Genomic DNA, 27,803 nt, shown 5'->3' with positions numbered 1-27,803 from the left:
ATGTATTAGTCCTTTACCCCACCTTGTAAATTTTGTTTTAATGATAATAATTAAATAGAAAGCAGGTGGATAAATATTAGGTCTATGGTAAGAGTTGCCTTGATGGTGGCCATGTTCAAATCCGCCATTTTGAAGCAGACAAAAGTTTTAAACAAAACGCATAACAGTGATACCTTATTAATAGCAATTTTTACCATAACTCCAACGGTATAACCATTTTTGCTTTATCATTAACCAGCACAAAATTAAATGGATCGCTCCTTACGACTACTGCTTTGACGGAATTGTTAACGACAGATGTGTCATGTGTAACTCGATTGCCTTTGTCAGGTGTGCTCACTGTGAGCAGAGCATTTGTGCAAGTCATGCACTCTTTTCTGAACTACATATTGATTGTACTAATTGAGGACTTTTCTGGAAGAAAGACCCAAGTTCAATTATGACTCAATTATTCTTTGGTCATTTTTCCTTAAATTAGCAACTTGTTTATGAGATAACAAATGATACTTAATGATAAAGCAAAAATGTTATACCGTTGGAGTTATGGTAAAATTTGCTATTAATAAGGTATCACTGTTATGCGTTTTGTTTAAAACTTTTGTCTGCTTCAAAATGGCGGATTTGAACATGGCCACCATCAAGGCAACTCTTACCATAGACCTAATATTTATCCACCTGCTTTTTATTTAATTATTATCATTAAAACAAAATTTACAAGGTGGGGTAAAGGACTAATACATATGCTGCAACAATATTTAATTTCCCTGTAACTTTTTACCAATTGTGCGTAACTCAAAATTAACGTGACCATTGTTCTTCTGATTAAATTTGCGCCTTAAATCATGTATCACATGACCCTATTCCTATTTTAAAAACTTAACCTTAATTCCAAATGGCGGATTTCAAGATGGCCGCCGTCAGGTATACCCTTACTATATGACTTCCCCCTAGTCCTAATATATACCCATATATTTGTTATTCACCTTTTGTCGTTACAAGAGGTCTTACAGAGCTTTTACCTCCAACTGTATGAAGACTATTCTGTACTTCCATGTGATGTTCTGATAGCTGTATCTCCTAAACCCCTGGAGCTTCGCACCTACAACTTCACTGAAATACTGACCACATTTAGTACTACTTTCTCATATGTGTCTCAGTCAGCAACTCGATTCACCCAAACGTAAGGTTTACTTGTGAGGAAATAATTCAGAAATGAATTCAAAATATATGGACTGTCCACTTTTTTTTTATCGAGTACTAATAAAATAATTATTGACGAAGTAGAATGTATTGTTTTGCTTTCTTGTGAACTGGATAAATGGGTGTTCATTAGAAAAAAATATATTATGTTGCCTTTTTAGGGAATTTATAATAATTAGAAAGACACCGGTAATTATAGTAACAAGATCTTGGATGGAAGCCACCATTTTATAATACACTCCTGTGATAATTTTGATCAGTTTGTAATCACGTTACCTATTCCACCCAATCAGAAAATCCGGACGGGTTAAAAATATTACGAACTCAGGCCATAATAACAAAAACAAAAAGTTTAATTAAGTTCCGAAACAACAATTACAATTAAGCTAAAAAAAACTTGAATTTAATGCGAAAATTTACCTTGTTTCCCTACAACCAATTCATCATATGAACTGCAATGATTATCCTCGTTTCCTACGAATTCCTAATTTTAGGATATTCGAAAATAATAAAAAAAAAGTAAATTATAATAAATAGCAGTACCATTTCGGTTAGTATTCGCAACGAAATTTAAATCTAAATTTCTATATTTCTACTGACAATTGCAATTTTTGATCAGAAGCCCTCAGTTCCTGCAAGGACAATCCTGTTATAAAGCCATCTCGCTAAATTATGAGAGAAAATATTTAATTAATCTTACATTAGTGTGTTATGGTCTAATATTCATTCAATAAGCAGACAACGAATATTTCAATTTGAAAATAACCTTTATTCAGATGACTAGAACAATAAAAAACGAAAAAAAGGTATAACCATCACCTCATATTTATTTTGTGAACAACAAAACTATCAGTTTGACAAACAAAAATATATTTTGATACGTAGTTAAGATTATGATATAGTTATTGATATGACTATGAAATATTCTTTCATATTCGTACGTAATAGTTGTAACAGTGAGAAAAAAAACTATCAAAAACACTTGTGTACCTTTACAATTATTTTCCTTATAAACCTTTCGACAATAATGTTGTATGATTAGAACATGACAGCATTAGCCAGGATAATTCTTAATAGCCCTGGTATTTAAAATTTTGTTTCAAACAATATACATTCAACAGCGCTACATTTTGCAGTACGCTTAACGTGTTTCTAAGGCTTGTTTCCTTGTAATAATTTCAAGTAGAGAAAACACATTTACTTCCACTATTTTTTTCAGCATCATAACTCTTCACAAATATATATTTTTGGTAATGAACTGTACCGACAAACTGTAAGAGCTGATTCCTCACATCAAAATAGGAAAAGTTCATATGGACCTATGGAGAAAAGAGTGTAGTTTCAGAGCTAGGGTTGTCCAAAATCGCGAAAAAGGTAAATTTCAAGAGACCCTATTTCGAATTCCAGAAACTGTGGATGGTGGTCCTTATTGGCGTAAAGGAAACCACACATACACAATCCAAAAGTGCATATTTTGTCAATTTTCAATAGATATACAGGGTATTTCCTACAGGGTGTAATTCTCAGATATGCTCTCTATAGTTTCCAGATATACCCTGATTTCAAGGAGGGTACAAAGTAGGCAAGAGGTAAGCCTTAACAACAATGGACATCCAATGCTCCGGAGGGAAGTCGGAAGTGTTAGGAACCGGCAGCCCAATGTTTTCTTGTGTTCGGATTAACGTGTGATGCGATGTATTTCGCCACGGTATATTTCACGTTTTCTTCATTTTTAAGCGTGAAAGAAAACCTTGCAGCATTCGTTTGACCGAGTACGAGAGACCGTGTTGCTGAAGATCATTAACAGTTCCGATATCGCGCCAAAGGATTTCATGTTTGCTGCTATCAAGACTTATCGTTTGCCTACTTTGGACGAATCAAAGAGCATATCTCAAATTTAGACTGATGACATGTCTGGGAATTTCACCCTGTATGGAATACTCTGTACACCCATTGAACATTAATGAAAGATGCATTTTTGGATTCCGTATGCGTGACTTCCTTTACGCTAATAAGGATCACCGTCAACAGTTTCTCGAATTCGAAATAACGCCTTTTGAAATTTGGCTTTTTCGCAATTCTGGACAGCCCTAGCTTTGAAAATAAGCACTTTTACCCACAGATCCATATGAACTTTTTCTCTTATTTTGATGTAAGGAATCACCTCCTACAGTTTGTCGGTATAGTTAACATCCCGTATATTATTAAAAATCTCAATTTCCGTACCACTCACCTTAAATATTATTTCTCTGATACTTATTTCCCAATTTCTATTTTTTATTGTATCTACACTTCCCTGCTTTTGCATCAATCTGCAGTCTATTAGATTTCGAAGAGCATGCTTGTATCCCTGGTTCTGCATATGAGGCTCCCTGAGCAATCTATGTGTGATCCTTTTACTTCCACGCACGACTTGATGGTAACTGTTTTCATCGCATTTCGAACGTCTTACAAAACAAATTCTGACGAAAGATTCTTCGTGAGAATTGAAATGCACCGGAATTGAGATAAGAAATATCATGCTATCAATTAAGATATTATATTAACAGATTTGACTTCATTTTTAGCAGGTTTAGAATTTTATTCACAAGTGGAAGTTTATCTCGGTAATATTTCAGGTGTCAAAAAATTCAAGGGACAAACTTGGGGAAGTCATACCTCACATTAAAAAAAAAAAAAAAAAAAAGTCAAAAGTCCATAGTTTCAGAGCTATAGGCTGCCGAAAACGTGAAAAAACGAACTTTTAAGGGCAAATAGCTCCACTATTATGAGACCGAACGTAGTCGGATCATCACTTATAAAACCGTATGCGCCCTATTCAAATATCCAAATATTTGCGGTACTTGCGCAACGAATTGTATAGAGGAAGTTGGAGTACGAGGAGATACTTTTAAGTACTAATTAAGCATTAATGGCAATAGTCATATGGATGACATTTAAAAATCATTTCATTTTACTATTAGTAATCGAAAATCACTAATTTCACTTTTCCCTTTCATGCAGCAACAAATATTTTTCGGAAGTTATGCAACCACACACAACATACGCTAAAAATATTTTTCAGAAGTTATGCAACCACACAACATATTTTAACTTAAAAGAGAAGTCATGAAATACCTCAAGTTCCTCTGTACAATTCGTTGCGCCTTTACCGCATGATTCTGAAACATGGATATTTGAATAGAGTGCATACTAGTTTCTAAGTGATGTCTTGACCCGACTAAGATTGGTCCTATAGTAGTGCGGCTATGAACCCTTAAACTTTTCATATTTCCGCATCCTATAGCACCGAAACTATGGACTTTTGACCACGAATTCATATAAATATTTTCCCTTATTTTGATGTGAGGAATCACTTCTCGAAGTTCGTCGGTTGAATTTTTGATACCCGATATACAGGGTAGCCCTAAAGTAGGTATACAACCCCGCATTGATCAAGTTTAACATTCTAGCTTGTGGGTTTATTTGCTTCGACTGTTCCGAGATTAAGGTATAAGCAAAAGGCTTTAAGAACAAATAATAAACTAAGCAATAACATTAAGAAATGATATAAAATTCAATGAGCTGATCAGTACGGTACTGTATACCTACTTTTGAGCCACCCTGTATGTACGTTTACTTTCACAATTTACTTTCCATCTCTTGTAACTAATACAATAGTTACATTATTAACAGTTTGGTAACATTTAAGACATCACGACATATCAACCTAACACAACATACAACCAACACCGAAATAATCTACAACTACAATAATGAAAATAGAAAACAAAGCTGAGACTTTGGAATAAAGACGCATTCAGTCTTGAGTACAAGGTACACTCATGTCCAAAATTATTGTCGCATGTCTATAAATATGTTGTAGGAATATAATTTGATAACGAATTCTCCCGGTACTTCTTATAATGTTAGTATGTATTTAATCGGTAAAGACCTGTATGCAGCAAATTTCATGTCAAAAGAGCAGTAAATAACAATAAAACGAAAATAAAACTTCCTTGTCCATTTAGTAACATTTTGTTTTATTCTCTCTAATTTTCGTATTTATAATTCTTTTCCTATGAAATTTACCACAAATATACATTTCCCGATTATACGCATAGTATCAGTATTAAAACTACACTGCAAAATCATTATCAAATTATATTCTTACAAGAAGATAGTTACAGATATGCGACAACCATTTTGGACATGAGTGTACAAGAAATGTTACAATGTTACAAGGTACAAGCAATGTTGGGGAAAACGGCCCGCAACAAACTAGAACATGATTTACTATTTCGCCGACCCCAATGTTGCGCTTTCTTCAGACACGCCTGTTTGAGAGACATCATGTTGCGGGACAATGCCCTCATCGCCGGATGGACTACTTGTTTTTGTCCTAAGAAAAAAAGAGATTACGAAATTAGGCTTAATACTGACAAAAACATTTCTTCAAACACAGAAGGGTAATAAGGAATTAGGCTAGCGTACATTTACATCTCAAATACTTATTTGAAGTTATTTTTAATACTCCCGATTATCCACAGAATTGGCCGGCATAGTAACCACAGATAATCAACAAAACACACCAAAAAGGACGGACATAAATAATCTTTACAGTGATATTCACTTACAGCAGTGGTCCTTCACATGCAATTATGACTTAATGAATTTTCTTTCCATATGCGTGCTTCCACTTCCCTACATTTCCTTTATTTATGGTGTTACATGTTTCGGTGTAACGTTCTGTTATAGGCGTTATTGCATATCTTATTCTACCGTTGTAATTTTCATTTAATACCGTAGATAATCGGCCCGCGAATAATAGGGAGTTCACTGTATTTTCTACCAGGTGTGTAAAAAAAGTTGTGAGGTGATTCTAAAGTCACAAATTGGTAACACTGCGCGTATGACTTACCACAGTACGTACGCGTCATGTGTCAGTGTTAACATTTTGGTGTAGAGGTGAAATGAAGGTTCAACGTTGTGACCTAAGTTGTACACCGTCATGAAAATGTGAGAAAGAAGTTACGAGCAACAGTATTTTATCAAGTTTTGTGTCGAACTTTGATACAACGTAACCGAAACTGTACAAAAGGCAAAACAAACCTACGGCGATGCCGCTTGGTCGCGATCGCAGATGTTGAGAGGTTCCAGGCACTTTTTTGATGGTGGGGAACAGTGGGAACTAAGGTCCTGTCTAAAATGCATCCAACGTACACGCATGATGTAAATGTGAAACACTCTAAAATCTTTTTGCGTAATAGCAGACGAGCTTAACTTCAACCACAAAATGACGGTATCATACTTTTACCAACGAACTGGAGATGAGAAAAATCTGAGCTGTTGTACCGAAAAAAATCTCACGCCATTAAAAAAAGCGTAATGAAAATCCAGATTTTTAAAAGAATATCATTACAAGTGACGGAACTTACCAAGTTTCCTGTACCGGCACGATCACAAAACCAAATGAGTAGAGTGGCAGTCTCCTAGATCAATATGGCAGAAAAAAGCTAGAATGAGCAAGTCATGAATGAAACTCTTGCTCATTTTCTTTTTATTCCAGTAGAGGCTTTCCTGCCCTTAAAGATTTCGTGTCTCCAAGGCAAACGTTCACAAGCTGGCGACAAGAATTACGGGAAGAGTTCCTTGACTTTTCCCAGTTTTCCAGAATATGCAATCTAATTACCTACTCAGTCTTTCCCATATTGGTGGAAAAACGACAAAAAAGAAAGAAAACGATGATACATATATTTTTCCGTGATCAACTAGAATAATGAATAATAAAAAAACGTATTTTATTATGAAGTTACAAGACTTGCGCAATAAAAATTCCTACACAACGCAATAAATCATTTACTCTGAAATTTATTCAGTAACCTGATTTACATTATGAAGTCTCGTCACCTATGAAATATGAAATGAAAAACCTTGAATCTTCTTTCGACTCAAGATGTGTAAGTAAATCTAAAAATACATCCGTATATAAAAATGGATGCTTAACTTTGCTTTAAATATCATCGGAAATATAGCTAATCAGCTTAGCGACCCAGAACTAATGGATTCGACACTAATCTCGATTAATTTAGACATTTTTCACCCCGTCTCAACTGTTATACCAATAAAGACTGAAAATGAACTTAAAATTTATCCAGAAAGTCCCTATATTTTAACGACCCAGAAACCTATTTATTCGACACTTATATTGACCTTGAATTTGGACTTAAGCGTCACTATTAATTTCAGCAACACCGAAAACTAAGGATACGACACTGATACGGTTTAATTTCGATTATTTTTATTTTACCACCTTCCACCCGCCTTTGCACTAAGGACTTCTGTACTAAACTTTTTTAGGAGCTAAAATATATTAAAAAGAAACTACAAGTACACAAATAAAAACAGAAAGCTAAAATAAGACGATCTTTTAAAAACTCAAAGATACTGGAAACTTCCTGTGATTCAATTATCAGTTTACTAAGAAACGATTTTACAGTGTTCTGAGTATTAATATATATTAAACAGCGAAATTAGCCTAAAAATGTCACAAACAAACGAACAAAAAAAGATAGAACAAGGGAGCTTTGCTAAAAAAAATATGTGTATTTTAATTTCTTTCTGGCAGAATATGCAAGGAGAGAAAGTGTTCTTCAAAAAGATTGAGATATATCTGTTGCCCAATAAGTAATTAATCATTATATCGCTTGTTGTACAATATGGCTTTGTTTTTGTTTCTCTTTAATATGTTATATAGTACAATATTTCTAATTTCATTCTTGGGAAAACAAACAAACAAAAACAAAAAAATGAATGCACCTCTTAAACTGTTATGGTTATACCCGAAAACGAAACAAATCATTTTCATAGGCGAGTACCGTGTAAGCTTCTTCATATAACCCGCTTAAAGCTGGTTTGTTTGTAACCAGCTAGCTGAACAGGAAGCGGAAATTACGTTTACTTCACCAGCGTATAGTGCTTGGCGTTCATCTCGGAATGGTAATCCTGAGTTCTCTTTTTTCCAACAAAACACACTTCGGCTCCATCAAGAAATCCCTCCTCGTTGCCAATATGCAGCATAATTTTTCTCTTCCCAGCACCGGAAGGAGTACGAATGCCCCTCTCCAACTCGAAACCTGTTGAACAGCACTCCGGTAGTAGTCATACACTAGTGTGTCTTCTTCTGGCAGAATTTGCTCTTGCCATCCAAACTTGTCAGAATGGTTCGCACCGCACCAAGGCTCATCGGTGTAAAAGACTAAAATTATTACGTCTGTAAAATTTCAACAGCCGTAGAAACTGATGCCTTTGCCCAGCAATCTTATCACTTTCCATTAGAACTGGTTTCTTGTTAAACTTTTTATGCCGAAATCCCAGTTTTCGCAACACACGCCATAACGAAGTTTCACTCATTTCTGGAGCATCAGTAAAGTCCTGTTATCTGTTCCAAGAGTTTTTTTTACCGTTGGATACTCTTTTCGCACATAAAATTCGTGGAGCTTCCGGCGAATACACCCTTGAAGGAATTCATTTATAACCAACTTGTTTGACGGGGAACCTGTTTTTTTTCCAGAGATTCTAGGACACTATTATTGCGAAACTCACTTGAAACACGCTTCACAGTTTTTTCAGACACCTTTAAGCATTCGGCAGTTCTTTTGACGGATTGGGAGAACGAAAATTGTGGAGCATTGTTTTGTTTCTCCAAATCAAAAAATGATCTTGCATTTATTATAAACTGTTTCTCGAAACTTCGAAAATAATGCTTTTTCATTGTTTATATTACAACCTAACCAAAAAACACACAAAGATAAAAAAGAAACCACACAAGAACAAACACAGCCACAATTTCTGCTTCCCGCGCTTCGCGCAACGCTGACTCATGAAGTTCCATGCGGCAACGTCGCAACAGCTGAGTGGTAACTGATCGTAAAAAATATGACTATTGTCATATTGTAATTTCGGACCTTTTGTCTGTATCTGAACTAAAACTGTATACGTTGTTAATATTGCCATTCAATGGAGCGTACTTCAGTGCTTTCCGTTCTTCACTAATACGAGTTACGGGCAGAGATCGGTACATGTAACAAAATAACTTATTGTACATTAACTATAAAATTAATTTTAAAAATACTACTGCACTTTTGTTTAGTATACTTTCGTTCATATTCAGTAAAAATTTCATTCCTGTATTGCAAAAAATAACTGAGATATTTTTCTTTAAACTTCAAGGAAACCAATTTATTGCAAAAAAAAAATTACGTTTTTAAATACATTTTTTATTTTATAACCTAAAGTATTAAGCAGAGAATTGCAAGCAAATAACCTGTTAAAGTAAACACTTCAGTGAGTAAAATGGTGCATATTTCATGTCTCTACTTTAACTGGGCTCGAAGATATAGTTGTTTGAACCCAGGGGTCTATAACGCTGAAATGGAGAGTAGACTACCTCCGTATCCGATAATGAACAGCTCACTACTAAAGAAATGGTTCAATGTCTAAATTGAGATAACTGATTTTTCCATAAACAAAACTTATACATATATTTTTTTAGAATGAAAATTCCACATCAGTGTACAGACAATCGGAAGTTGCTCAATTTCAACATTGAACTAAAATGTATGTTTAGCTACGTTTTTAAATAAGAAAAACTAATATGAATAACAATGTTCCTTCAAAAACTTAACTGTACAATAAATGTTTCTCAGTTACTTCTGAAAATTTCTGTATTTACCTTTTCTCTATCCTAAATTTTGCTCTGGCTAACCAATGCCCGATCATCTCTGCAATTTTATTATCCGTTAGATCTTCCTGGTATGAACGCGTCTCATAGTATCTGAAATACAGAGACTAAGTTCGTTTATAGGAATGACTTAAGCATTACGTACAAATTACGTTTAACTTACTAGTACAATTATAATGTTTCCAGACAAAAATTAAGATTCCTTCACTGCCGTAAACAGCGATTCAAAAAATTCGAACGAAGATAAGTCAATGGCCCGTTCTAAGCCGTACCTGGAACATGATTCAGAGTTAAGATCTTTGCCACTGGTCCGAACCCAGCAGTACAGAAAACCAATGTTGTTCAATTTGGTAATTTTAGTGAGCGGGTCAACACCATTATAAAAGATAACTGAACATAAAGAAATTGGCGTAGAAGTAAGGTTGTTCTCACAGCTCAACATATTACCAACAGTGGCAAGCTATATAAATGCTGCCAGTAAGATAATTTTGAAGGCTCTATAGATTAGACCTAACCTTATCTGCATGAATGCACACCAGTCCGGGAAAAAGAAGTAGACACAAAAGTTTCCCCCCACTCGTTTTAGAGTTATTCCAAGATTCAACTAGAAGGGTAAGTCAACCCTAGGAATACCAAGTTATCTTACGTACTATGTCATATTAGTGATGGGCAAAACCATTCACCTCTCAGATTCGTCGCTCAGTAGTTCGCTCACTAAAATGAATCGGTTCATTTCAACGGTTCAGTGACTCACTTATATTTTTACAACTGGGAATGGGTGAGGTTAAAACATAAAATCGTATTATCACACTAAATACAATTAACAGATGTCATGTACGAAAAAGTGTAATTCTAATGCAAAATCATGAACAATATGGATTAAATAAAAGTTTCCCGTAATCAGCTAACTCTGAATTTTACAGAGTAATAATAATAATAATAATAATAATAATAATAATAATAATAGAGTTTAGCGTCTATTTCAGCAGCGAACCTATGTAAGACGTGGATTTACAACTTAACGTGGAATCCAAGCCATACGAGTCGCACTGGGAATTGAATCCCGTAACATTTATTAATAAATCTTAAGTGCCTACTGTCTTAAAATTTGAATAAATCAAGTTCAGTATGATTGCAGGCTTATCCAAACGTAGGAGGAAAAAAAAAAAAAAAACGGTGAGGGCAAAAATGGGAAAATGTTGTTACGGCTATCGCATGCTTTTCTCTTCTGGAATTGAAATTAGGCATGAATCCAGGTTTACGAGATGCGAGGCCGCAGGCCGAACAAACATGTGAGTCTAGGGGATTAGGAATTGAAATTTGGTATGAGGTTTCTGAAGTGGTTATTGTCTTGAAATTGGAAAATATAGTTGAAACCCAGTATTATTAGAGCTATGAAATACGAGATCATATTGCCAAAAAAAGTATGGATGATTAGGTAAACCTCCAAACGATGGGACAAATGTTATTGTTACGGCTTTCGCGTGCTTTTCTCTTCCGAATTTTACCGGTTTGTTTTTCAGAAATTGAAGACAGTTAAAATTTGGCATGATTGCAGGGTTATGAAGTGCAAAAACTTACGCTGAGCAAACGAGGGAGACTAGAGGTGAAGTTCCAAGGAATTTGAACCGAAATTCGGTTTACTCGCGTGTTTTTGAGCTGCGAGGCCGTAGGGCGAACAATTTTCTATAAACTTATTCCTCCTCTGCAATGCCAGGCACTTCAGCTAGCATCTTTATACAAAAGTAAAGGAGTTATTTTAATGTTCTTAACCCATTAGCTTGTATGTTCTTTCGGACATAAAATATGTAAGATTTATTTCAATTGCTTTAGAGGAAGGTGGTGTATTTTGTTAACTACGGTACCATGATATGAACGAGTGTAACAATACACATAACTGACGCATTTTGTATAAAATATATCCTAAGTTGCCAGATCCAACTGATCTCAAAAATGATCATCTAAGCTATTTATGAAGTAATTTTTCACACTACTGTAGTAAACTGTCTGGATAACCATAACAAATAACTCAAAATGTACAACAACTGACTGATAATATTTTGTTAGAATTTTTAACAAAAGTTACGCCGAGGGTTCGATTTACTTTTGATTTTAGTTTGTCGTCTCGTTCAGCATCGAGGCCATGAGACGCGAACCTACAGTCGGGAATTGAACCCGGGGCTCCAGCGCGAAAGGCGTGTATGTTATCTACATATCTACGAGGGAGCTCCTTGTGTATTCGAGAATCTCCCTCGGTATTCCTAGTGATAACCCTCCGCCGCGTACATAAAAATGCGAAAATCAATTCAGCCTATTATCAGACTACTGTTTCGCACAGAAGTTCAGCCTCTCTAGGATAGATTCCCAGAAGGAATGATTGCTTCAGGAAAAGCTGATAGAAGACGCTGAACAGGAATATGGCTACAAGTTATTCGTCCTTCCAATGGAACTTGTCGAAAATGAACGCATAGTTTCAACAAGGTGCCACCTGCCTAATCTCCACACGAGGCCTACCTAATCTCCACATGAGGCAACTACATTACGACAGGACTCTTATCTTCAACTGAACCCAACTCAAAGAACTGCTACGTTAATCAAAATCTGCATTCTTCAGTCATTTATCCAATAAAGTGATGCTAAATTTTGCTTTAATAATCCAGAATTTATATTGCTACATCCTATATAAAGAAACTGATAAGGGGAAATGTAGTAAAAAGTCTCCGGTCAAACATATATGACATTCAACTAAAGCACAGTAGTAAATTGACATAATCTACAGTACGAAGTTTGGCTATAGTGCAGTATTTACCTATAACAGTTTTGCACGTTAGTAACTCTCGAAACACCCTCTTTCCTTTTTGACCTTTGTAACTATAGTAGGCAGCAACCTCATCACAGATAATCTTTGACATCATGTTGCAGGCAGTTCTGGAAGAAGTTCCTCCTTTTGCTAAAGCAAGGTAAGCCATCTGAAAAAATAAAAACAAACATGTATACATTAACGAAGTTTAGTTTAAGTAATAATCTAGAAATTATCAGTAAGGCCCTAAAGCAGCGGACACGTCATCTTTCCTTTACATATCTTAAGAAGGCATATATGCAAATCACATGCAGGAGAGTCAGAACCCGTCACTCTGTCTCCCCCCCCCCTTTCATTCTTAGGTTCACTTTTTCTAATATTTTCATATAAATTAACAATTGCTTAACTGCCACCAAAAACACGTAGGACGCAAACGTCTTTATGTGACAACAATTAACCACAACTTATTGATAATGCTAGGCGCTGAACAGACAGGTTTATAATGAATCACAACATTTTATTTATTTATTGCATGCAACAGTTACTAGGTGGCATATTGTAAATGAATATTTTATAGGCCCTCCTCAATTTTTCGGACATCTCTTTTTATTTTAACGTTTTCTTAAGAGCTCTTTCCACTTTTAGGTCATTTACTTTTCGGATCCTAACTACGAATTTATACTTCTAAATGTACATATCTAAAATGGAAGAACAGGGAACTATATGCGTACTAAACACGATTGGCAAAAGCTACACCTTTTTAAAATTCGTTTTGGTTTAAATAAATTCTTTATTTATTCAGATTACATATGGTTAGAAGAAATGAGTTTGTTTGGCCCTAACGTCCATATGCAACACTGGGGCTATGAAAGTATGCCTTGTTCCGGGATTAGACAAGATTAAACGGAAAATGTTCAACTGATGCATAGGAATAAGTAATGCACTTGAAAAACAACTTTTTGTGAACAGTCCTTAGTTCAGTTTGGTGTGTTCATTACACTAGATTGTGTGTTCATTAATCACAATCCGATTTCCTACCGCGAAGTACCAGAATGTAAGCTTCACCCACATTACTCGCTACCCCAATACGGATAGTATATTCAAGAATCAGGATAAGTATAAAGTTGGATGGTATATAATTTTTGTATCGAGAAACTCCTGCCTTAGTGTGATTATTTATCAGCAAATGCTTTACAAGAAAGTAATTTGATTATCACCAGAGATGCAAGGACTCGAAAAGAACGGCTTTTTTTTTAATGAAAAAAAAATGCACGGCTTGGGAAATTTAGGGCTTTTATGAATATTTCAACTTTTACGAAGAAATAACAGTGTGCCCCACCTTTTGTTTCCTATCATAAAGAAAGAAAAAAAAAACTGCATTCTGAAGACTGTTATATGTTCAATAATCAAAGATAACCGGTCAATGGATAGAAAAGAAAAAGGGCAAATTAGTAGACGCAGTAAGTTTCCTAGTTCGAACGAAATGTTTGTAAAGCTATTAGAATAATATTTAACGACCGTCATGTATTAGTAAAAAATTAATATTAGCAATAATTGTTCTGAAAATAGTAGTTACACTCAGTGGAACAAACTTATTTATTATTTATGCATAAACTGAAACTACATTTAGTGTTTTTTTTTCTTTTTTCTTTTTTTTGTAAACATTTTACGTAGGAAGTCATGCGGAATACTTGTGTGTAAATACATATTATTTATTGAGGTCGTTACAATTCCAGCGGAAGGTTTAAAACGCTAATACACGATATAGAGAAAGACGGAATAAATTCTTTAAATGATGACCTGTTACTAGTATTAAACTAACATCAAACAGCATGATTGTTCATGACTAATTTTCTCAATTGAACTTATATTGCGTTCTAATAAAGTATCTGAAGCTCACAATAAAGGGTTTCTGGAACTAAGATGATGATTTTTTCTTGTCTGTCGGTGTAAATTTAGGCAACCTGCACAACACACGTCAAGATGTGTAACTTTCAGAAACATGATATTGTTATTACGTAACCAACTTGTCCCTAGTAAGATGTTGGGTTGCGTAACTTACACTTGCAGCTTAGCAGTGAAATCAGTACAATAACCAATAAAGACAGACAGCCACACACTGAACGTAACTTACAACAGTAATAACTGTTGTAAGGAAACTTCTTTCATTGTAGAATTCAGTACAAAAGGGGGTACATAAGTAGGAAAACATAAAAGTCAAAAAGATTTCCATCTAAAAATTAAGAAAAGCTTTATATATATATATGAAAAAACAATCCCAAAAAAGACTGCTTTTTGCACTTCTAATTCACAGTATTATAACCAGTGCACTAAATAAGACATTCATACAAATAATTTATTTTGGAATTTTAAAATAGAAAAAATAGTATGTTAATGCTGTTCAAGAAAACTTAAAGATTCTAGTTAAGCTACAGATTAAGATACAAATTTTTCCGAACTTTTATCAATACATTTAAAAGCAAACTAGCTTCTCTGTGACAGAACAGGACAGGTCTTACTGCTTAGAGTGACATCCGAGGCGCAATTCGGTTTACACACACAGGAGAAATGTTGCAACCCCCACAATCAAGCCCTGGACCCTAGATTACAATTAACGCAGCCAATTGATTTTTAAACACCGGTTTAAACCACCTTGATTTAAACCAACCAACATTGGTATTAAATTAAGGACACCAATATCTTAAAATATCCTGACTTTTCATGATTTTTGCTGAACAGTTTCTTAAATGTCACTGTCTATCGTGGAAATTTTTGTACCAATTAGATTGCGTAGTACCAAAATTTTTCGCCCAATCTCGAACATTTACATAGCTGCCAATCTGTTTTTATTTCATTCAAATAATACCTTATACTATTTCATAAGAAATATGAAAAGTAGGTTTAATAATAAAACATACACAAAAAGAAAGTAATGCCATTCTAGAGACAGGCCGACAACCTAAAATCATGAAGTTCTCAACTTACTATATACGGAAGAAATTATGCAACAACAGACCCGAAGGTTCTGGACAACATTCAGAAATTCTATGAGTATATATCGAGTTACTAAGTCCGACTTTTTAAAAACATTTTTGAGAGGGGGTAAAACTTTCGAGAGGAGGTGAGGGAGGAGACGTGCCGCAGATTGTGCAGCACCTTCATGCGTTCGCCAGTGACAACAGCACATTATATGCATTTCATACGTGATAAATTCTCAATGCAAAACTAGAAATAAATAACATCTGAAACTTAGAACTAATCGATAGAACCGTCAGGTGGACCAGCTGAAAGAAAAAATAATACACTATGAAATCTCTATTATATTGCACACTGAAGGAGAATGTCTTAATTCTTGAAAAACAATAAACTAATCTTAATAGACGAAAATATGAGAGATGAAATAAGTACATGAAAAGAAATAATAAACTAACTTCAAAGAAAAGTTCATACAGCAAGGAATAGATAGACTGTGGAGGGGAAATAAAAGTCATGTACGCAGTTTTCACTAACTAAACTTTGAACAGACATTCCCCAAAATTCCTCGACTTTATCTAGTAAAGAAACGAAAGCTTCTTTAATTCTTTCCGATCAATTTCATTTTACCCGACTTTTCAGTGCTGTTGAAATCTTGCAAATACAAGTGTGTGATTCTCGACTGCACGTAAGCTGTACTCGAAACACACACAACATAAAAAGCCGAAGAGAAACTTACCAGCTGCTTCTTCACTTCTTCGTCAGATAAACTCTCCTCTAGCTTCTGCAATTGTTCTTCATTTTGAGCTGGTAGGCTTAAAGAACACAATATATCGTTTCCTTTATCATCCATCTTAGACGTCACCTGTAAATTCATGACTTCGGAAATAGCCTCGACTTGGGTTTTAAGATATCGCTGGTAACTTATCATCTTAGACATCGACTGTCTCATATCTGTAAGTGAAATAATTACACAATTAATACCGACTACGGATGTCTGCACGTTGCGGACGGCAACATATGATTCGTTTGCAAATTTGTAATGAGTCACTGCGGCCAGTCGTGCTGGTATCTTTGAAAATTTAGCTTTTTAAATACAAAGAAAAGATTGAGATGGGGTTAAAAGTCGTAGTTCGACTACAACACCTCTATGTATGAAACAGTTATAGGTGACTGTGGCCCTGTTGTAACCATATGGTCCAGCACATCGAATATTAATGAAGAAAATTTTAATTTTTAAATGAACCTCGTATAAAAGCACTCGTAAGAGTTTTTCTTTCAGCAAACAGACGAGTATGCATATATGTGTGTGCGTCGCGTCTGCGACGGAAATCTTGCGCATCCTTTACCAAAATAATTATCAGGGTATAAATTTACATTTGCTAGTTGTAAGAAATAACCTAATATACTTTTCTTTCAGCATAAACAACTAATGCCTATGCAACGTAATAATTTTCACATTATTAAATTGCATCGGCATTGAGAATACAATTAGAATCAGCTTTTGTGTCGATTTCCCAGAACGTTCTGATCCGAACTCTGAACCGTGTTGTCCAGTGGCTATATGGTCGGCTTTGGTGAACGATCCAAACTGTTGTTAAAGTCTAAACGAGACGACCAAAAGATAAAGGATCGAAACCCGGACCGTTGTAAATGCCCAAGCCCACCTAGGGATCTGTAGGACACCAACCACATACACTTATACTGTTTTGCTTTATGATGCCTTTAAGATTGTACAAAAGTTTTGAGTCAAACAATTTGACAATAAAATGATCGTTGTGTTTAACGAGGATGAAACTAGAAATTACTTCCATCAAGATTCCAGCCCTGGTTCTGAAACTGATTTTGATGACTGGAACGGACTTTTTCTTTTCTAAGAATGGAAGTAGTGAAAACCTTTTCACACAATTAAAACATTACGATTTGAATATGGAAAGTCTTTTAGGTTGTAGTTCACACTACATATTAGTCTATAATAAATTCACTACATCTAATATTATCGTTACATATTCTTTTAAGAATTGATGAAAAACTTTAAAAACACGCCGTATTCTGAGGAAAGCCACAGCAAAATCTAGCCGTATTCAAAATGTGAATAGCAATAATAATTAACTGAAAACATTAAACCGGGTACATTTATTTTTTAAAGGAATCCTTCTCATTAGTGTAAATCGGTGATGACCAACTTCTAAGGACTATAGTTGCATCGCAAGAATTACGAAGCACTTTCTCCGCAGGAACTAAATCGGAACACTATATAATGAGTAAAACAGAGTGAAAATTAAATTCTTTCAAAATTATTGACGAAACAAAATGCAGGTTACAAAAAAGCCTCCGGGAAGCATAGACACGCCAGTTTAGCAGTTGGCTAGCACTGGTGTAAATATCTGATATTAGTCATGTATAAGGAATATTAGGCTAACATATATGAATACCGTGAAAGATTTTTTCGCTGCATTATCATATAAAGTAATGGAAGCAAGAACAACACTTATGAATGTTATATTTACTGTCATCTAATCTCGAATTTTTGCAACTTGTCAACAGCAACATCATATACAAAATTTCCACTTGTTTCGGTTTAAATGAACATTTCATGAATTTAAACAAATTTAAATGAACATTTCACTCTAAATTAGACTAAAAGTAACAGCGTAGTTACATTCCACTAAAATTCTAGAACTGATTTTTTTCTGTATGATCAGCTTTAATTTTTTTTATTATCAAAAGACTTTCAAATCTTAAAAAAAACGACGCTTCTGAAACTCGAGAGCTTACAATACCAATTCTAAGAAAAAGTTTTACAGAACAGTATCATGGAATTTGTTAGTCCACCTAATTTCTTTAACCATTTACTTTTTCCACGAAATAAAGTGAACTACCTGATTCACCTACACACATTACATAAGTGGTCCAGTGGTTACCGCCCACATATCTGGTGTAGGTTCTTGGATCGAGTTCCAATACAGAACAATGCGATGTTACAAGACGAAAGAACGAACCCATAGGTTCGAATTCTAATGAATGTTAATCATCGTAAATTGTAGACCTCCAGCTCAACTATTACGTATATACAAAATCAAATTAAGAAGACCCTCCAAGGTGAAATAACTCCAAATACAAACTGCGAAATGTTCTGCCTTGCTTGCTTGCTTGCTTCCTTCCTTTCTTCGCGTCTTTAAACAATTAAAGAAATACTATATATACTCATCACCCAGAACATTATGACCACCTACTTAATAGTCGGTATATCCACCTTTGCCACGGAAAACAGCGGCGGTGCGTTTTGGCATGGAAGCAATGAGGCCTTGGTAGGTCGCTGGAGGGAGTTGGCACTACAACCGCGCACACAGGTCACCTAATTCCGGGGAAGGGGGCGACGCGCTCTGACGTCAGCCACTGCACTAAGGTCCATGGCGATGATCGCGTGCCCATTGCAATCGTAGTTACAGATGTCGTGGTGTTAACACTGGCACACAGCGTCGGCTGCGGAGACCCATCGTTAGAAGTGTTCAGACACATTTGTACTCTGACCAGCATCAAAGTCTGATGTGACTTCCGCCACAGTTCGCCGCCTGTCCTGATTTACCAGTCTGCCCTAGCTACGAAGTCAAACATCTGTAATGAGGGGGAGGGCAACCCCTCAACGTTTAGACGTCGTTTCACCTTGGTTTGCCACTTAAAGACACTCACCACAGCAAGGGTTTGAAAAAACCTGGGCTTTTTTGAAAAAGCCCAACCCACCTGAGCCCATATGGGTTTTTTCGGGTTTAATAGTTTTTTTTCGAAATATTTCAACGTCTCTGGGGGTAAAAGTGTTAAAATGTGATTTATATTTCAAGATTGTCATTGTCACAACTTGCAACAATTTTCTACTCACTGCCGTTTTGAAAAAATGGCCGCCATTTTGAAATTTTACATTCAATCGCCAAGAAAATCTATACAGCAAATTTAGCATATCTTGTGCTTCCACCGTCAAAATTTCAATTTAAAAGACTGAACATTGCGCTTCGTAGCGTAGATAGATATTCGCTGTTTTGAAACAATGGCCGCCATTTTGATATTTTAAGTTGGTATGCCGCCAAAATCTATACAGGAAATTTAGAGTGTCTCGTGCTTGTACTCTGAAAAATTTAACTTAGAAGGCCGAAAGTTGTACTCTGTAGTGTGTGTGGTAGAGGCAGACAAACGAGTTGATTTTGTGTTTAACGTCCCTTTCAGCAGCGAGGCTATGAGATGGGACCTACTGATTAAAGTGAAATCCGAACCACATGAGCTCCCCCCAGAAGCAAACCCGGGTCACCCACGCCGAAGACGAGTACACTAACCGCTTAGCCATGAAGGAGCTCGGCAGACAAACGAACAAATGTAGATCAAGTCATCCAGAAGCCTGACTGACATTCGCCAAATATGAATACCAAAAGGGGTCTATTAATTTAAAACAAAGATACAATTCATGTTGTATGAAATAAATGTTTCAAAATGTCTTATATGAAATTAACATCTTCCAGCATAAATAAACCTGCCATATTTTCTTCATGAGAATACGGGACACATCAGATCACCCCCCCTCCTTAACTTTCCAACACAATGAATTGAACTATAGTCTGGTTATGAACAAAAGTATAATAGGCCGCGGTGGCTCAGTGGTAGAGCGTTCACCTCTGGTGCATGGGGTCCCTAGTTCGATCCCAGCTCGCGCCAAGTGAGCTTTGTGGTGGACAAACACCTTGTGTGTGGGTTTTCTCGGGATGCTCACGTTTCCTCCCACTTTCTTCATTCCGTCATTTCATTCATTTCTCATCATCACCGTCACCTTGAACATAGCAGGCATAACCGTGAGACTAAAAGTAAAAGATTTCGTTCGATTTAATTTTAATGTTTTTTTCAAGAATATAATAGGCGAAAGTTCACTAAGCAGCAGCTGCTATGATTTAAGTCCATTTCAATAGCGAGGCTACATGAAACTTGGGCATACGGCATGACTTGGGTCCAAACCACATGATCTACCACCGGAAATTAACCAGGGTCCCCCGCGCAAAAGGCGCACACGCTACCCACATAGCAATGAGGGAGCTCAGTACTTTATTGGAAAACTTAATAGAAACAAGTCTAGTTTTAGCTCCCAACTTCACTAATGTATGTGACGGTAGCTACTGTTCTCGTAGTAGTAGTAATAATAATAATAATAATAATATAAATAATAGCAATAGAATAAAATCTAAAGACTTTAACTGACCAACCTGATTTTTCACTGCATGTGTGAATGTGTGTGTGGTCAGCACATTGCTGGTTTCCTAGACTCGAGCTTGCTATTTCTTAGTTCAAGTAACTTCCTGAACTGCAACTGCTGCATGATGGTGGGTCAACACTGAAGATGTGAGCTTTTCATAGGATCGGACCGGAGGTTTCACACAACGAAGGCCCATATGTTCACCACTGAACCACGGGTGAGCAAATTAATGTAATTATGAAGCTTATAATAAGCCACAGAGCGCTTAATCTTTCATCCAGCGGAATTTGTTCACGATCTTTCGACATTTTCAGGTATCGCAGTTTCTGTACCACTATTTATTGCACCTCTGCTCAGTGGTAGCCTTTTCTTGGGACGCTGAATTTTGGCATGTGCTTCGCTAGCAACAAATTGAAAGTAGATTTTAAAAATACAATCTATATATTAGAATGCTAGATTTATATATGTCACCAACAATGGGTGTATGTTGGTAGCCAGTTCATTTCAACAGTAGGATTTCGGAAACCACAAGCTCTAAAGAAGTGCCGAATTCACTGGTTGATTGCAAATTTTATATAGACTTGCAGAAACGAAGTTTTATTTTCCATGTGCTCCCGTTTCCGAGATATGCGCCTAGCAACAACTTCACAATGTTCAATGGATTAAAATTTAACGACAATGGGTTAATTTTCTTTGCATTGCATAGTAACCATTGTTATTTCTCTGTATAAACTAATTTTCGTTGACTCAATTTTCCATTGTTAACCCTCGTGTACAACTATATATTAAACAAACAAATGAACGAAGCTTTTCTGACAGAAAGTAAAAACACCTTATAAGAAAAAAGTTAGTACTGCCTTAATGGCCGAAGGCCGTTCCAAGGACTGTATGCAAAAATTAAGTGAAATGAAAAAAAAAAAAAAAAAAAATTACATTGTCCGAGGAGTTCGCAACCTTGACATGAAAAAATAATGTGCTATGTAGACTGCATAGGGTTAACTAGTAAGTATCGGAACTAAAAAGGAACCTAACCCAAAAACAGAATATTTCTGGGTAGTAATTCAAAACGAAAGAGGGAAAATAAAGAACACACTTTTCACCATATGTAACCAGCTTTTACCTTCGTTAATGCATACTACTCCTGTCAACAGATTCTACATGATAATTATTCATGGTATTCAATGTGCAAGGTTATAGTATTAAGTTTTTTCAACTCAAAATCAACGGTAATTAATTTGAAGCAGCGGGAAGAAGTTTCCAACGATGACCAGAGATAGAGTCGAATGTATCTAAATAAATCTACACGTTGTGGGATACAAGGGTCATTATTCCTTATCTAGAATCTATCTTACAGCGCCCGCCTAACATACAATGCTGCCCACTATGTTGAATATTTCGAATCATAGGTTGGTAAGCATACACAAGCACCTTTCTTTGTCATTATTTACTTACATTTCTGCAATTTATTTTTATATTTATTAAGACTGATTATTACCTTATTGTTTCACAAGCTGAAATAGTGTTACTTCACATCCACGGCTGCGTGTTTGTATACCTGCAACCATGTTTACAATACAAATGCTCATTATATTCACACAATCCTATCATGAGGTAAACCTTGCGCCAAGTAGTTCCCTCGCTCTGCTTGCCAAATAGTTCCATGTTGAGAACCGCGTATATAAAAAAAAATAAAAACTTTTGCTCTCCTTATATATTATCAAGCACACAAACAAGAAAATTATTCATTTCATCCCTGTAAATTTTCAAAATTTAGAAATAGACTATCTTTGGAACTTAATACAATATTTTGATAGTTCAGTGTGTAAGCAGGGATGTAATGGAGGGTATACGGCGTATATCCACCTCTAATTTTTGGAAATTATCGTATAGCCACCTAAAATTTAGGAAGTACGTAAGTATACGTTGCATTCGATCCATAGTATACCCACTTCATTGGAACAAACAGCAACTGCTTTTCTTATGTACTGTATTTAAAAACAAAATCTCATTCAACGCTGGTCGTCAGGCTATTGCCGCGAATGATATTCTTTTAAAATGTTTGCATTTTCCTATAATTGAAAACACTCTGAACCTGCAATGACTTTTCCTCAAGACGTCAAATGCACTGTCCCTACCTTCTGAAAGCTGACCGCGGTATTAAAATAAAGCCAAGGTTTTTTTTTTAACTCTTAGAAGCTCCTTTTGTTTCTAAAGAAAGAAGATAGACTTCAGTCCATAGGTGGCAAGGGAGGAGGGTGAGGTGTAGGGCCTATATCCATGTGGTGGCATTGAAGTTGTTCTGTTTTTACATACCAATGACCAGTTTTCACGTCCTTTGATAAAAATTTAAACTACTGATTGGCGAAGCAATTCGGAACCTACCGTCGCGGAACCAGTTCCATTCTAATTTTGGAAGAAGGTTCAGAAAAAAAATAGGGTCTTTACTTTAGTTCAAGGGTTAAGAGCAGGTTTTTTTTTTTTTTTTTTTTTTTTGATTGGAACCACCCTGAAAAAAACACCTGGGTTTTTGAGCTTTCTCTTAGTATTTTATTGGTGCAATTAAGGTGATCACATTGAAAGTATAGTTTTTATTTTTTCCTTCGAAAATACAAGCTTTCTTCACTGTACACCGAAACTTCCACTAGTACTTAAGTTTGAATTCAGCACTTGAAATAATAAGCGTAACTTGGTTTTCGGAACTCTGAACATTAAGCTTCTTAAATTTGACAAGAATTGTTACGCTGTTGCTGCTGTTAAACAGGAATAAACTGTTGTTGTTGGAAAACAAAATTTTACAGAAGAATACTTGTGTTAGCATCAAAGGTAATAAAAAATACTAGTAGTTTTACTAATACACTAGATATTTACTGGTAGTACTGGCACCCATGGTCTTAAAGCCATCAAATGTATGAGGGATAACGTCCCTTAGCGTCGCCGAGCACACTATTCACGGAAAGTATTTTCTAAAATATAAAATTGCAAATTTTATTTTAAATAGGTTACAAGCATAATTCATACATTACTTTGTTCTATCTCAAGCTAAGGTAAGGATTTTCTTTATCCATTCAATGTATTCAGAACTTTATGAAGGTCTTATGTTGAATCTGTTGTATACCTTAACGTGAAAGCATCTAATTCGGCGAAGGAAAGCGCAAAACCTAATAATCGCTTTCAATGTGATCACCTTAAAAGTGCTCCAATAAAATACTAACAAAAAGCTCAAAAACCCGGGAAGGGTTTTAAAATGGGTTTTCTCAGGTGGATCCAATGCGAAAAAATTGACGGGTTTTTTCGGGCACCCTGCCACATTTTAAGACACAAAGCATCAGAACTGAATACTTCAACAGTAAAACTATTTATTTTACGCTGGAAAATATTTAATTTCATATAAGACATTTTGAAACATTTACTTTATAAAATATGAATTATAGTATGTATTTGTTAATTAGTTTTAAATTAATTTTCTGGAAAGAACCGTCTTGCAACAAGTGCTAGGGAAATTCCCGTAATTGAATGCACAAAGTATCGGAAGTGAACTTCAACAATAAAACTATTTATTTTACACTGGAAAATATTTAATTTCATTTAAGACATTTTGAAACATTTATTTTATGAAACATGATTAATATATTTGTTTTAAATTAATATATTTTGTGTTCATATTTGGCAAATGTCAGAGTTTCTTGGGATTATTCGATCTGCATTTGTTCGTTCGTCTGTACTACAGGGTACCACTTTCAGTCTTTTAAATTTAAGCTTAAATTTTGAGGGTACAAGCACGAAACACACAATTTTCTGTACGTATTTTGGGCGGCATACCAACGTAAAATTTCAAAATAGCGACTTTTTTTTTTCAAAATAGCGGGTATCCACATTACGAGGGTTGGCAAAAACCATGGTTTTTATTGAAAAAACCAAAAAACAGTTTTTTTGGTTTAAATTTTTTTTAAAACCAGGTTTCTTTGGTTTAAATAATATGCTCTATGTATTTATATCACATATGCACAGAAATAAGTTTGTTTTGCCCTGATGTTATTACACAATAACCAGGTTATGAGGGAAGGGGACATATGAGCTTAAAGCGGAACCCAAACCGCTTCTCTGCTTACATTCGAGAGGGATTGTCCTAGATTTAACTCGAAACCGGGACTGATTGGCCACAAATGCGATACGCCTGCCGACTCACAAAGGACTCCTGATAAAAAATACGTTGTACTGATCTTTACATACTTGTTAATATAATTGCCAAGAGTCATTTCAGAAGGACAAAAAGATAAACAGTTGCACAAGTGAAACCATTATACAAAATTACATATGGACAATTTTGAAATATTGCAGAGTACAGAAGAACTAATTTAGTCCAAGTTAGTTCACTACGACTTATTAGTCCAAGTTAAACAAATACAACGACTTAATTTGCATATCAATAAGAAAAGTGAATAAAAATACGAATTATTTGAGTCCACTTTGGCTCTGACCTATTTGACATAGATACTTCTGATTTCAATAAATGCCTCTCGTGGGGTTTTATGACCAGCCCAAATAAGGCATTTCGATGTATTTTGTCAATAGTAAACATTATTTAGAATTTATCTTTGATTGCAATTGCATAAACTATATAATAAAAAATTACAAACGAAACATTCATAAACTTATATATATATAAAAAAAGTTGCTTTTGTAGTATAATCTCCGAGTTACGAATGGGTAAATTAGGTCTGAATATAATACTAAATATACGGGAGTGGAACGTGATAACCCACAAATGTGTGTTTATCAAAATTTTACGAACATTAATACTTTAACGAACATTTTTCGTTTTTTGGTTTAAACCAGCCAACCCTGCACGTTACAAAAAGCAATTTTAGGACTTTTAAATTGAAATTTTCAGAGTAGAAGCACGAAACACACTAAATTAGCTGTATATATTTTGGCGGCAATCGAACGTCAAGTTTCAAAACTGCGGCCATTTTTTCAAAACAGTAGTGATTAGAATATTGTTGGAATTTGTAACAATGGCAATCTTGAAATATAAATCACATTTCAACACTCTTACCCCAAAAGGCATTGAATGTCACGCAAAAAAAAAAAAAAAAAAAAAAAACGAAAAACCCATATCGGCCCTGGTGGGTTGGGCTTTTTTTAAAAACGGTTTTTTCCAAACTCTGGTTAAGAGGAAATTAAAATAATATATTTGCGTCAAGGAATCGTTAACTTCCATAAAAATAAAACACGTGACCTACCATTGGTCTACTTTAAAGCATTCACCATCGTTCCGAATATCATCTGCTAACAGAAAACCTCAGATTAATAGTGTTCATTTGTAGCCGCAATTGACATCAAAGAAAGCTGCGATTGATTTCGATAAATATTCAGCAGCTAGTACTAGTAGTAGTTTTTCTGCAACGTACTGGCCAAAAAAAAAAAAAGTGTATAAATAAATATTTTTCTTTGTTGTTTCGTTTTCGTTGAGATAAAAAGAAATATTTGAAGGAAATTTGTTAACTAGAGGGGTAGTAAAAGAAAGTGAGGAGCGCGTCTTGCAGCGCATGAGCGCGTCACAGCAATCTTTGATCATTTCAGTGCGTCTCTCCGAAAATATTTGATTGACGAACTAAGAGTCGCTCTCCAATTTCCCCGATGTCCAAGAAATTGTCAGAATTGGTTAAAGGAAAAGAAACAATAGCTATGTAAATTCCGTTGATGGAAATGTAAAAGCAAAGATATCGAGAAATAGCGAAGAAATTCCAAAGAACATGGTAAATTGCCAGTATTACTTCAGAGAAAGACGTAAGCGTATTTATTTCCCATCATGATAGTTTGTTATGGCATCTGCGGCTTGATGACGTCAGAGGGATAACGTTCTTCGTTCAAGGCATTGGAAAGGAGACAACTTGTGGGCTATAAATTCCAGTCTGACATTTGCCTGGTGCGAGGGGAGAAAAGCCTTTCTTAGGGTAGTTGATCTGCAAGGTTTTTTCACAATATCTTGACCGAGTTTTTATTAATACTGGAATTTACATCTATATGTACGACCCTAGGTTCAAATTTTGCTGGAAACAACTATTGAAGTAATTCTATTTTTAAAAATTCGATAGCCAGCCATCCTCACTAGTCTCCCCAAGCTTTTCTTTTACAGATTAAGTGAATGCTGGAATAGTATCAGCAATAAATTCAGGCAAGGACCTTTTCAAATCCTTTTTTTCTGACAGTGTGCTCAAGGCTTAATAATTTAATAAGCAGGGTTGGCAAAAACCATCGTTTTTATTAAAAAAACAAAAAAAACCGTTTTTTTTGTTTAAACCAGGTTTTTTTTGGTTTAAACCAGGTTTTTTGGTTTAAACCAGGTTTATTTGGTTTAAATAATTTGCTCTATATATTCATATCATATATGGACAGAAATAAGTTTGTTTCGCCTTGATGTTATTATGCAGCAGCCGGGTTATGCTGGAAGGGGTCACATAAGCTTAAAGCGGAATAAAAACTGCTTCTCGAGTTACATCCGAGAGAAATTGTCCTCCATTTGAACTCGGAACCAGGACTAACTGGCCACAAATGCGATACATCTGCCGACTCACTCACGAAGGAATCCTGATAAAAATACGTTGTACTGCTCTTTACATGCTTCTTAATATAGCTCTCAAGAGTCATTTCAGAAGGACAAAAAGATAAACAGTTGCACAAGTGAAACCATTATACTGAATTACATGTGGACAATTTCAAAGTACTACGGAGTACAGAAGAACTAATTTAATTCAAGTTAGTTAACAACGACTTTTATCGGTCCAAATTACAAGAAATACAACGACTTAATTTGCATATCACAAAGATACGAATTATTTGAGTCCACTTTGGCTCAGACTCATTTATACATA

At 35.3% G+C, this 27,803-nt stretch overlaps 1 protein-coding gene across 3 annotated transcripts; it reads right to left on the bottom strand.

The window, feature by feature from the left end:
• Positions 1 to 4,906: 4,906 nt before the first annotated feature.
• Positions 4,907 to 26,257, bottom strand: LOC145674523 (uncharacterized). Of its 3 annotated transcripts, none has more exons than XM_081744679.1 (4): positions 26,172 to 26,257; positions 16,435 to 16,649; positions 12,732 to 12,891; positions 4,907 to 5,581 (listed from the first exon to the last, which is right to left on the bottom strand). In XM_081744679.1, exons 2-4 carry the CDS (start codon positions 16,645 to 16,647, stop codon positions 5,418 to 5,420), a joined length of 537 nt encoding a protein of 178 aa, XP_081600805.1. In that variant the 5' UTR covers positions 16,648 to 16,649; positions 26,172 to 26,257; the 3' UTR covers positions 4,907 to 5,417. The 3 variants fall into 3 exon arrangements, 2 of the variants coding, with proteins under 2 accessions (XP_081600805.1, XP_081600804.1); XR_014128964.1 differs by lacking the exon at positions 26,172 to 26,257 and adding an exon at positions 9,914 to 10,015 and having other exon boundaries at positions 5,448 to 5,581; positions 16,435 to 16,884; XM_081744678.1 differs by lacking the exon at positions 26,172 to 26,257 and having other exon boundaries at positions 16,435 to 16,884.
• Between the last annotated feature and the right edge of the window lie 1,546 nt (positions 26,258 to 27,803).

Source organism: Thermobia domestica, chromosome 17 (genome assembly GCF_964235325.1).
Source record: "Thermobia domestica chromosome 17, izTheDome1.hap1.1, whole genome shotgun sequence".
In the NCBI taxonomy this organism is placed as follows: domain Eukaryota; kingdom Metazoa; phylum Arthropoda; class Insecta; order Zygentoma; family Lepismatidae; genus Thermobia; species Thermobia domestica.
Note: the sequence above shows the minus strand (reverse complement) of the source record. Positions and strands in the feature narration are given on the sequence as shown.

Bases quoted from the DNA above. Each gene is read 5' to 3' on its own strand.
- LOC145674523 (XM_081744679.1), bottom strand. From the start codon at position 16,647: ATGAGACAGTCGATGTCTAAGATGATAAGTTACCAGCGATATCTTAAA. The intron at 12,892-16,434 runs GTAAGTTTCTCT...TTATTTTTTCAG, and splicing joins AAGAAGTGAAGAAGCAGCTG to ATGGCTTACCTTGCTTTAGC. The intron at 5,582-12,731 runs GTAAATACTGCA...TTTTTTTCTTAG, and splicing joins AACGTGCAAAACTGTTATAG to GACAAAAACAAGTAGTCCAT.